At 37.4% G+C, this 12808-nt stretch overlaps 1 protein-coding gene across 3 annotated transcripts in view; it reads left to right on the top strand.

Moving 5' to 3' along the window:
* Positions 1-11934, top strand: part of LOC126176020 (zinc transporter 9) — a 173757-nt gene extending 161823 nt beyond the window's left edge. The window contains exons 9-10 of one of the 3 annotated variants that reach the window (XM_049923144.1): positions 8897-9010; positions 10297-11934. In XM_049923144.1, coding sequence (XP_049779101.1) covers positions 8897-9010; positions 10297-10341 — 159 coding nt within the window. In that variant the 3' untranslated portion in view covers positions 10342-11934. The remainder of the gene's footprint in view (positions 1-8896; positions 9011-10296) is intronic. The other 2 variants (XM_049923143.1, XM_049923142.1) reach the window with 2 other exon arrangements.
* Positions 11935-12808: the final 874 nt, after the last annotated feature.

Raw genomic sequence — 12808 nt, 5'->3', positions numbered from 1 at the left:
CAACGGAATGGTATGTGTTGAGAGGCCAGACAAACATGTGGTTCCTGAAGAGGGGCAGCAGACTTTTCAGTACTTGCAGGGGCAACAGTCTGGTCTTGTAACACTAACCAAAACGGCCTTGCTGTGCTGGTACTGTGAACGGCTGAAAGTAAGGGGGGAAACCACAGCTGTAATTTTTCCCGAGGGCATGCAGCTTTACTGTATGGTTAAATGATGATGGCGCCCTCTTGGGTAAAATATTCCGGAAGTAAAATAGTCCCCCATTCGGATCTCCAGGCAGGGCTACTCAGGACGACGTCGTTATCAGGAGAAAGAAAACTGGCGTTCTACGGATCGGAGTGTGGAATGTCAGATCCCTTAATCGGGCAGGTAGGTTGGATAGGTTAAAGTTAGATAAAGTGGGAATTAGTGAAGTTCAGTGGCATTACGAACAAGACTTTTGGTCAGGTGAATACAGGGTTATAAGTACAAAATCAAATAGGGGTAATGCAGGTGTAGATTTAATAATGAATAAAAAATAGGAGTGTGGGTAAGGTACTACAAACAGCATAGTGAACGCATTATTGTGGCCAAGACAGACACGAAGCCAATGCCTACTACAGTAGTACAAGTTTATATGCCAACTAGCTCTGCAGATGATGAAGAAATTGATGAAACGTATCATGAGATAAAAGAAATTATTCAGGTAGTGAAGGCAGACGAAAATTTAATACTCATGGGTGACTGGAATTCGACAGTAGGAAAAGGAAGAGAAGGAAACGTAGTAGATGAATATGGATTGAGGGTAAGAAATGAAAGAGGAAGCCGCCTCGTAGAATTTTGCACAGAGCATAACTTAATCATAGCTAGCACTTGGTTCAAGAATCATGAAAGAAGGTTGTATGCATGGAAGAACCCTGGAGATAACAGAAGGTTTCAGATAGATTATATAATTGTAAGACAGAGATTTAGATACAAGGTTTTAAATTGTAAGACATTTCCAGGGGCAGATGTGGACTCTGACCACAATCTATTGGTTATGATCTGTAGATTAAAACTGAAGAAACTGCAAAAAGGTGGGAATTTAAGGAGATGTGACCTGGATAAACTGACTAAACCAGAGGTTGTACAGAGTTTCAGGGAGAGCATCAGGGAACAATAGACAGGAATTGGGGAAAGAAATACAGTAGAAGAAGAATGGGTAGCTTTGAGGGATGAAGTAGTGAAGGCAGCAGAGGATCAAGTAGGTAACAAGACGAGGGCTAGTAGAAATCCTTGGGTAACAGAAGAGATACTGAATTTAATTGATGAAAGGAGAAAATACAAACATGCAGCAAGTGAAGCAGGCAAAAATGAGTACAAACGTCTCAAAAATGAGATAGACAGGAAGTGCAAATGGCTAAGCAGGGATGGCTAGAGGACAAATGTAAGGATGTAGAGGCTTATCTCACTAGGGGTAAGATAGATACTGCCTACAGGAAAATTAGAGAGACCTTTGGAGAAAAGATAATCACTTGCATGAATATCAAGAGCTCAGATGGAAACCCAGTTCTAAGCAAAGAAGGGAAAGCAGAAAGGTGGAAGGAGTATATAGAGGATCTATACAGGGGCGTGGTTCTTGAGGACAATATTATGCGAATGGAAAAGCATGTAGATGAAGATGAATCTGATACTGCGTGAAGAGTTTGACAGAGCACTGAAAGACCTGAGTCGAAAGAAGGACCCGGGAGTAGACAACATTCCAGTAGAACTACTGACAGCCTTGGAAGAGCCAGTCTTGACAAAACTCTACCATCTGCTGAGCAAGATGTATGAGACAGGCGAAATTCCCTCAGACTTTAAGAAGAATGTAATAATTCCAATCCCAAAGAAAGCGGGTGCCGATATATGTGAAAATTACCAAACTATCAGTTTAATAATTCACAGCTGCAAAATACTAATGCAAATTCTTTACAGACGAATGGAAAAACTGGTAGAAGCCGACCTGGGGGAAGATCAGTTTGGATTCCGTAGAAATGTTGGAACATGTGAGGCAATACTGACCCTACGACTTACCTTAGAAGAAAGATTAAGGAAAGGCAAACCTATGTTTCCAGTATTTGTAGACTTAGAGAAAGCTTTTGACAATGTTGACTGGAATACTCTTTCAAATTCTGAAGGTGGCAGGAGTAAAGTACAGAGAGCGAAAGGCTATTTACAAGTTGTACAGAAAGCAGATGGCAGTTATTAGTCGAGGGACATGAAAGGGAAACAGTGGTTGGGAAGGGAGTGAGACAGGGTTCTGGCCTATCCCCGATGCTATTCAATCTGTATATTGAACAAGCAGTAAAGGAAACAAAAGAAAAATTCGGAGTAGGTATTAAAATCCATGGAGAAGAAATAAAAACTTTGAGGTTCGTAGATGACATTGTAATTCTGTCAGAGGCAGCAAAGGACTTGGAAGAGCAGTTGAACGGAATGGACAGTGTCTTGAAAGGAGGGTATAAGATGAACATCAACAAAAGCAAAACGAGGATAATGGAATGTAGTGGAATTAAGTCGGGTGGTGCTGTGGGAATTAGATTAGGAAATGAGACACTTAAAGTAGTAAAGGAGTTTTGCTATTTGGGGAGCAAAATAACTGATGATGGTCGAAGTAGAGAAGATATAAAATGTAGACTGGCAATGGCAAGGAAAGCGTTCCTGAAGAAGAGAAATTTGTTAACATCGAGTATCGATTTGTCAGGAAGTCGTTTCTGAAAGTATTTGTATGGAGTGTAGCCATGTATGGAAGTGAAACATGGACGATAAATAGTTTAGACAAGAAGGGAATCGAAACTTTTGAAATGTGGTGCTACGGAAGAATGCTGAAGATTAGATGGGTAGATCACATAACTGATGAGGAGGTATTGAATAGGATTGGGGAGAAGAGGAGTTTGTGGCACAACTTGACTAGAAGAAGGGATCGGTTGGTAGGACATGTTCTGAGGCATCAAGGGATCATGAATTTAGTACTGGAGGGCAGCGTGGAGGGTAAAAATCGTAGAGGGAGACCAAAAGATGAATACACTAAGCAGATTCAGAAGGATGTAGGCTGCAGTAGGTACTGGGAGATGAAGCAGCTTGCACAGGATAGAGTAGCATGGAGAGCTGCATCAAACCAGTCTCAGGACTGAAGACAACAACAACAACAACAACAACAACAACAACATGTTGGCACAATTTTAATAACAATAGTGTGCATTTGCTGTAGTACATATTATCACTCTGAATTTTTAGTGTCACACACTTTGTGTGATATTTACTCAACGTAATCATAGTTACCCATTTTTTGAGGATGAAATAGTGATGTTGCTGAAAGTATACAGTTTCATTTGATTCCAGTAGCATTTATGTAAATTTTGCTCCATCTAGTTCACAGTTGAGATAATTTGAAAATACAATTAGCAGTAACAACACTCAACTCTGAGTAACAATTGACATTATCATAGAAATTACAATAATTAAAAAGTCAAGAACGATGAGGTGTTTTCAAAAGCTGCATAGCTGTATGAAGGTGCTTTATTCACAACTACTGGTTTCACGTCAGTGTAGATGTATCTTTAGTTTATAATGGTTATATTTACATAATGTATGTGGACTGTTACAGAATCCCAGCTTTCAGGAAGTTATGCACGTTAAAGAGCCTGTGGAGATTAGCAATACACTGGAAGGTAGAATACTGTATTTACTAAGAACAATGTGGCCTCCTGCCTTCCAACATATTGCTAGCCTCCATATGGTGGTTAACGTAGATAACTTCCTGAAAGCTGGGACTCTGTAATTGTCCACAGACATTATGGAAATATAATCATTATAAACCTGAAGATGCACGTATAGTGATGAGATATCAGTAGTTACAAATAAAGCACTTTCATACAACTATGCAGCTTTCGGAAACATTTAATCATTCTTGACTTTTTAATTGTTGTAATTTTTATGATAATTTCAATGGTTACTGAATGTTGAGTGGTGTTATTGTTATTCATAATGTCTCTGAGCTGTTGTTGCCCTCCCCAAAAACGTAAATGTAACTTTAAAATACTTTAGGTGAAACTATTTTGGCTTGTCACAATATGAAATATCTGTAAGTCAGATCTTACAATAGCCACCTGTCAGTTTGCTTTCCTTTCCACCATCATTGAAATGGTAATAAGAAGGAATCAGGTCTGGACCTACCCGATCTACAGTTATTAACAAATATAAACTTAAAAGAATTCAGTTATTGCACACTTATTAAACAATATACCTCAGTCAGTATTTGTGAGACACATGTGTTTCCTGTGAGTTGGGCGACTCTCGGGTTAAGACACTGCCATCTGGTGGTATCGTGTACCATATCGGACAAATTCAGCTGCATGTATGTGGCATTAGAAAAAAGTGCTGCTCTTGAGTTATAAGTATTTTAACTTAAGCGTATGAAGAATTTTCTGTAATATGGTTATCTCTATCACGTTTTGTTGTGTGATGATGTCACTGGAATCAAACATGGGTGTTCAATAGGAAACTGAAGATGTATATTCCTGAAACAGGTATGTAGAAACGTGTTTGATTGTAATTGTGCGCTCAAATGCTGTCATGAAGGAGAGCCCATTAGGTATGTGAAATGAGTTCAGCTACACATTAACAGGCAGGAGCAACTGCTGTAAAGTATATTGGCAACAAATTCTGGCTAGAAGTTGTCTATGTTATGATCAATACTTCTAGATTACATAACATTTGTGTGTTAGGACGGGTATAAAAAAATAAATAAAAATAAAAAAAAATTAAAAAAAAATGAAATAATAATAAAAAAAGACCACACACCACCATCAGTTGTCTGAATGAGTCTTAATCCCCAGTATTCTGGTAAACGGTGGTATCGTTTTACTTTGGTTTTAAATATTTGGGGTTGTTCAGTTTTCTGTCTGATGTCTATTGGCAACCAGTAATAGGCTTTTGCACCAGAGTATAAAACACTATTTTGAATCCCCAGTGAGATATTCAGTCTCCATGAAAATTATTTCTAATTCGTGTTTTGTGTTTGTAACTTATTGGGTCCATCCCAAATTCACTCTTTGTTATTCACCAGAAATCCCATTAGGGAGTATGTATGTTGGCATGCAAGTGTAAGAGTGAAAAAAACTGTTTTTGACCAATGTGTACTGTGAGTAATAATGTATAGCTCTGAGATACGGTTGTTAAATGAGTTCATTGTTAGGAAACTGAAAGAGAAATGGAAAGAGTGATGTGGAACTACATGAAGAAAGAAAGAAAGAAAGAAAGCATTGTATATCAGGCATATAATAAATGTGACTGATGTAACGGAAAAAGTGTATACGTTAAAATGACATTGAGCTGGTCATGTCACTCAAAGAAAGATGGCAGATGGTCAAAATAGCTGCTGGATTGAAGTTCAGTTTGCCAAAAACAAACCGAGGGAAAGCCAACTGGACAGCTGTGAAAGATATTTGTGAAAGACAAGATTGGAGAGATTTCTGAGTGCAAAGCAGGCAGAACTGAGCCTTTTGGTTAACTTATCTACATGCTTACCTGGGTTTATATCCATTTGGATCCCCAGAAACTTCACACATTTAGTCTCATGTAATGTGTGACCATTGATCTGTACTTCTGGTACCTACAGTCATTTTATTTATTTGGAATTGCATAACATGATTTTTTGTAAGACTAAGGGTTATGTTGCTGGCTATGAACAAGTTGTAAGTCTATTCCATCATTCTCCTGGACGTGCTTGGGCCCGATACTTGTGTGATCAGCAAACATTGCTGTTTTTCAAGAATCCTCCAATGTTCCCGGTAAATCTTTCGTGTAGACCACAAATGGGAGCAACCCGAGCATCGAACCCTGTGACATGACGTATTCGATGTTTCCCCACTGTGAATTTAACCTTACTCATGTTGTATCCTAAGTTGATGTGACCATCAGTTTTGTATTGTTAAGATATGACTCAGACCATGCAAGGCGAAGACCTTTACTGCTATACTGTTTTAGTTTCTGTAGCAGAGTTTTATCATCTTCACAGTCAGAGATTGTGACAAGATCACAAAAAATGCCAACTCGATAATGTTCATTGTTCAGTCCTACTTTGAGTTCATGAGGTCATATATTCTCGGTAGAGAAGACTTAGCAGAAACCAAACTCAACTGTTACTAAAAGTTTTCTCCCAGAAATATGGTTCAGTATTCTGAGATAAGATATCTTCTCAAAAACTTGTGAAAACACTCGATGAAGGATATCAGTCTGCATTGAGAGGTCAGTCACTTATCTCCACTTTTGTGCATTCTGGTGTCACAACTGCATACCTAGGTATTTCAACTCATTGCTTGATTCTGACACTAAAACAAGAGTGGTTCTACCAAATTGGAACAAATTTTAGTACTTTGGCTGATATACCATTGCAGCCATTCCAGTATAGTGTTGTGTGTTGTTATGTTCCCTGCATATACTGCTGACTGCTTGTCTTGGGCACTTGGCGAGCTAAATTGCTGTGCTCGCCATGTTCTGATGTATGCCATTTAGCATTTTGTCTGGTAGGCCATGGCAAAGCACATTTTTTCACCAGAAGATACTCATTTAGAATGAAATCAGTCACAGCTATAATAAACACACATTCAGTACCAGCTATTTTGGTTTTTATTAACATTCACATTATGCAGCTTTGGAGGCACAAAATGATCAAGATTTTAAAAAATGCTCAAGATACCAGAAGAGTTACTACTTTTTATTACCCTAATGATTTTTGTGTTCTCTCTAACAGATGAGTTAGAAAAACTGATGTGTAGTGGTGGAGTGTGTACTGCTCATGTAAATAAACTTATTCTATATGCTTTCCATAGATGATATTATGTCTCTGTTTTCAGCCTCTGTTAGGAAGAATTTTTTTCAATTTAGTAGCCAACACATTTAATTTCATATAATCTATCTCATTGTCACTGGTATCTGGGGATTCAGTGTTGTGTACGTAGTTGAGTTTTTCATTACACACCATTACCTGATAGTGCTCCACAATGTCCTCACTTTGTTCTTGGAACTTTGAATTTTCTGTTCATAGTAGATGGTTTTAGCCTTTCTGATGACTTGGTGAAGAATTGTCAATAATTCTTGTAGTGCATTTTCAATTCACGAATGGGGCTAGTCTTTTGCAGTAAATGAAACACTTTCTTCCAAGTACACGTTATTTTGATCCGAGATGATAGCCACCCTTTTTCTTGGCTTCCACTGTAAATCATCCTGACCTATTGCAAAGGAAAATTAGACTCATAATTTTGTAAGGATATTTTTAGGAAAGAATTAAATTTTTCATCTGCTGTTTGTCTTTGGAAAACTTCTTCTCATTTTCCATTTGGTAAACTGTCTATGAATAAAGTGGGTCAGCATGTACAATTTTGTTTAATTTTCCTTTTCTTTCCCCGTAGTTAAATATGATTGATGAAGATGCTTTATTGCTGCCATGCAACTGTCATGGCCAGATAAACAATTTATAATTAGACTAACCTCATGTTTCATTACACAATGGGCTGCCTTTTGTCACTCTAAACTGATTATTTTCTTTCCCATTCAAATTGACAGTGTCAGTAATATCACTTGCAAAAATAACACTCAGTGAATCACTGGTGTCTTCTGCATCTACATCTATACTCTGCAACCATTTTGAGGAGTATGGCAAAGGGTATGTCCCATTGTACCTGTTATTAGGGTTTCTTCCTGTTCGATTCACATATCGAGCACTGAAAGAATGATTGCTTGAATGCCTCTGTGTGTGCAGTAATTATCTTAATCTTATCCTCATGATCTGTGTGTGAGCAATAATATGGGGTTGTAGTATATTCCTAGAGTCTTCATTTAAAGCCGATTCTTAAAACTTTGTTAATAGACTTCCTTGGGATAGTTTACACCTATCTTCAAGTCTCTTCCAGCTCAGTTCCTTTATCTCTGCGACACTTTAACATGAATTAAACAAACATGTGACCATTGTGCTGCCCTTCTGTGTACACTTTCAGTATCCCCTGTTAGTCCTACCTGGTACGTGTCCCACACACTTGAGCAATATTCTGGAACTGGTCACACAAGTGATTTGTAAGTAATCTCCTTTGTAAACTGATTGCACTTCTCCAGTATCCTACCAATAAACTGAAATCTATGCCTGCTTTACCCACTGCTGAATTCATGTGGCCATTCCATTTCATATCCATGCAAAGTGTTACACCCAGGTATTTGTATGAGCTGGCTGATTCCAGCAGCGACTCATAGATATTAGTGTCATAGGATACAATGCTTTTTCATTTTGTGAAGTGCAAAATTGTACTTTTCTGACCATTTAGAGCAAGTTGCCAATGTGTACATGACTTTGAAATCTTATTAAGATCTTTCTGAATATTTATGCAGCTTCTGTCAGATAGTAATTCATTATAGATACCTGCATCACCTGCAGATGCCTGATTCTACTATTAATATTGTCTGCAAGGTCATTAATATGCAATGTGAACAGCAAAGGTCCTAACACACTTCCCTGGGGCACACCTGAAGTTACTTTTATAAACCTGACGATGACTCATCATCCAAAATGACATGCTGTGTTCTCTCTACCAAGAAGTCCTCAATTCAGTCACAAATTTAACTTGATATCCCATATGATCATACTTCTGACACCTTGTGTAATATGTGAGTGAAGGAGTGCTCCACATTAAACTAGAACTGTTGTTTTATATTGTGAAGCTATGTTTGACATGTGTTCACTAAGGCAAAATAATTATGCAATGAGTCAACTACATCTGAATATTTGTGTTTGTTTTTCAGTACTTTATTTAAGTTGTACTTTCAGTACTCTAGCAGTAAAAATTCTGGTGCTTAATGCATCTTCATTGTGTCTTTTTTTAATAGTGATTCTTCTTTATTGCAGGAAGTGAAAGAAATGAAAAATATTGATGAGTTAGAGAACTTTCTACTCAAACATGGTGAAAACATTGTAGATATGATGGGTGGAGAGATAGATAGGATTGAAATGAAACTTCGTGTAAGTAAAATTTTGTTTCCTTTATGCAGCATTTTAAATGTACGACGGCATGGTGAGAAGTTGTTGGGATGTCAGAGATGGTGTTATTTAAAACTTTGTTGGTGCATGTTGTGCAGTAACGCAAGTCAAGTGGCAATTTCACATGCTAAATAGATATAGATTCATAAAGTACTCATGCTATATGTTCAAATTCCTCCAAATTGGTGTAATGGAATATTGTGCCTTCATAAACCTCTCTTAAGTTTGGACAGCTTAATGCCAAAGTTCACATAAAATGATCAGTTAATGGCAGCTGAGTACAAACTTTTGTACTCCTCTTGAAGACTGTTTATGTGTAACTTATGGCACACAGTATTGGAAAATCAGTGTCTGAACATGTCTGAAGAAGCTCACAACATAGGTGTATCAGGCAAGAAAGAACTACAATAGTGTCGTCCCCTCTCTTTGAGAAGTTCACTGTGGGAAAGCCTAGTGAAAGATGGGAGCTGTATTACAGAACAGATTTTTTGGAACATTCAGGTGGTATTGGAAAGAATGCAGTGATTTTGTTACCAACTTGAAACTGTGGACAATCTGGGAGTATACTACTTCACACAAGAAATAAAACCACAATAGCAAGTAGGCTAATCTATTATCTGCTGAAAACATGTCACTGTCAGCTACTTTCTCACTGTGATTAATGTGCATCTCTTTGCAGCAAATTATGTCTCTGTCAACTTAACACACTGGTTACTGATGGAACCAAATGGTGCACTGGGATAACAGTGAAGTCAGGTATCACCTGCTAACAAGGGCATGGCTTTTGTTGCCTTGCAAGAATAGCTGGTGAGTACCATGGAATTCATTAGGACCAACTGGATAGAAAATAGGTATGAAGAGCCTTGAATTGCAAAAGAAAAGGAAAAAAGATAACAACTCTGAGTCTGAGCTGGTTGTTTTACAGTGGGAACTATGAGGGGTTTAAGATACAAATTATTGGAACATTCACCTGATTTGGCATGTTACATGTGAAGAATATGTGGCTGGAAAATGTTTCAAATCCAAGGAAGAGAATACTGTAGTGATATGCACACCTTGCAGAAAAGCACTTTGTGGGTTAATCTACTTTGTAGAAAAATGTTGTACTGTATGCACTGACATAACCGGGGAGGGCACTATTGAAATTCATTCTTGCCTTAATAAGCTCTATATTTCACTGCCAGGCCAAAACTTTTTGCATTGCCCTCAAAGTATTAGTTTCTTCGTTATATAAAGACTTGATTTAAACAAAGATCATGTTGTTACAGGAAAAACACCCGGAAATACGGCACTGTGACCTGGAAGTTCTATGAGCTTCTGAGGATGTGTACTTCATCCATACTGTCTGGCTGCAAAGATGTGTGACAATGGTGGATGGTTACTTTTGCAGATTGAATAGCTACATTACAGGAGATCGTTGAGATGCTTAGAAGTATTTATTTTGTGTATGGAAGAGGGAATGTAAATGTAGACTCAGTGAGCTGCTTTTAATGGAACACACAAGTTTCTTATAGATACTATGACTTTCAGCAGCATTTACCATTCATCCAAGGAGATCCAGTGGTGGTGTGCTGTAAAATCACATCCATTGTTTGACTCATGTTGCAGATAACTTACTGTTATTTTTGTTGAACTTGATCTTACACAGAGGTAATTTAGTGAAACTCCTAGTGGTCTTGTCATGACTGAAAGATTGAAACTAGAAAGGTGAAATTCTTGACCCATAGGCATACAGTGTTTGCGAAAAGCTGACATCTCACAAAGATGTGAAATGACATTTCACTGTAGTCAAAACAATTTCCACTCTATATTATTCAACTGTATGGTGATATATACTCTGTGAACATAGTAGTATTGCGATACGAAGTTCAGTCAGACTGAGTCTCAGCAGCTTTTCAGCTTGTTATCTCCATTAGACAGCTATAATTTAAAAGCTAAATATATGACTGATAAAATTATAGCCATACATATTTTGTTGGAGAGTTTGAGGGACTGAAATGTGTTATGCAGGTCTTCACATTTCCAACTTTATTTAAAAATATGTGCCTGGAAGATCTAAATAAGATATGTTTCTGATTTAAAAGACTTACTGCAAGTTCCTGTTGGTTCGGAAATGTTCTGGATAGCAGATGAAAAGATGATGTGCAAAAAGTGACTAGGTGATGTTAACAGGGCATTTCTAAAATATGTGCATTTGAAGCAGAAATAAATTAAATGTAGCTTACTTAAATGACCTCTCTCTATACAGGTGTAGATTCAAATATTTTGAAGCAATAACTAGAAGATGACTCGGGATGCCCTAACATTTCTGATAGCTTAGACATAATCATTTCTAAAATGTTCACATATCTCGGAAGTTAAAATCATTTCTGACAGTGACACATGTACATTTTAAAATCTGAATAGAAATGATTCTCAGTAACATTTGCGATTCTTATAAAGGTTGCTGTATTACTGTATGTTTTACTTGCCGTAACATTTTCAGAAAATATTTTAATTGTTCAGTATTGTTACTTATTGTCGATGTCAGTTATGTGAATACCAAAGCTTCTTTATGGTGATTAAAGCATTGAAATCTTTTTATATATATATGTATGTCTCAGTTTTCATAGTAACCTTTTAATTTTCAAATAAATTGCTGTAGTGCAGAGAGTGGGTTTGAGAGAGTGAGTCAGAAATCTTGCTTATTATTTCATTCAAACTTTGATACTTTAACTGAATATGATACGTATGGACCATTAATACTTGTTGTTCATTGTTTGGAGGAAAGAGTGAAATATGAAACTACTTCTCCAAGTGGCTCAAGTTAACTGATTGCTTTTTGAACATACCCGCGATTAATGTGCGTGCTGTTTTGCAATGTTTAGTAGACAGGTATATGGTGTTAGTTGATATGAATTAAAAGTTAATGGGAAGGACCTTATGACTGAAGATTACATAGACAGTTTAAAGATAAAGGAAATCTGAATGGCATGAATGTTAATGTAGATACATTGGACTAACACTCTGTTGACTAACAGAAAGGGAATAGTTTTCAAATAAAAAATAGTCATAGAAAAGAATGCAACTTTTTTCTGGCAGGGCTTAATATTCTTGGCCTACCGTAATTCGAGGAATTTGATTTACTGCACAGTGGTCACTCAGCCCCATGTAGCCCCATTGTTGATGTACTGATTAAGAGTAGCACCTTCCTGGCAAGAACTTGAAATGATTCCATAACAGTTGCTAGTCTTCATTGTCTATATCCAACACTGTAGGCCAGTAACAGAAACACGAGAGATAACTACAGTACCTCAGTAGAGGCGAGAAGATATATTACAGTCAATGAAAATAACTGTGCATACTGAGGACCAGCTGACGTAGAAACAATCATGTCTTTAATGGAATAGGTGCTAAGAGTATTCTTGTAGCAAACAGGGGTGGCTATAATTCTGAACAAAATCTTCATGTACAAAAAAAATAAACAATAAAAGTATTCAGAATTAAACAGAAATAAAGAACAGCCTCCAGCTGAGACAGAAATCACATTTTTCAATGAAATGTGGAGCAATAGTAACTCAGTCTTATCATTTTCAATGGTACAGTCTTGAGTTTGCATCTCGGTGATCACAAAAGCATCATGTTTCGCATTCTTGCAGCAGCTGGAATTCTGTACACCAGGAAGAGACTTATGCTGCCTTGTTCGTGACAAGGCTTGCTTTATTTGAAAGGGCCAAGACTGCAGGCTAGGCATACAGGTGTGATGTGTCAGTTTCTGAGGTGGAACTATTAGATAAGTGT

Source organism: Schistocerca cancellata, chromosome 3, assembly GCF_023864275.1.
Source record: "Schistocerca cancellata isolate TAMUIC-IGC-003103 chromosome 3, iqSchCanc2.1, whole genome shotgun sequence".
Classification (NCBI taxonomy): domain Eukaryota; kingdom Metazoa; phylum Arthropoda; class Insecta; order Orthoptera; family Acrididae; genus Schistocerca; species Schistocerca cancellata.
This window is presented reverse-complemented; position numbering and strand designations above follow the sequence as displayed.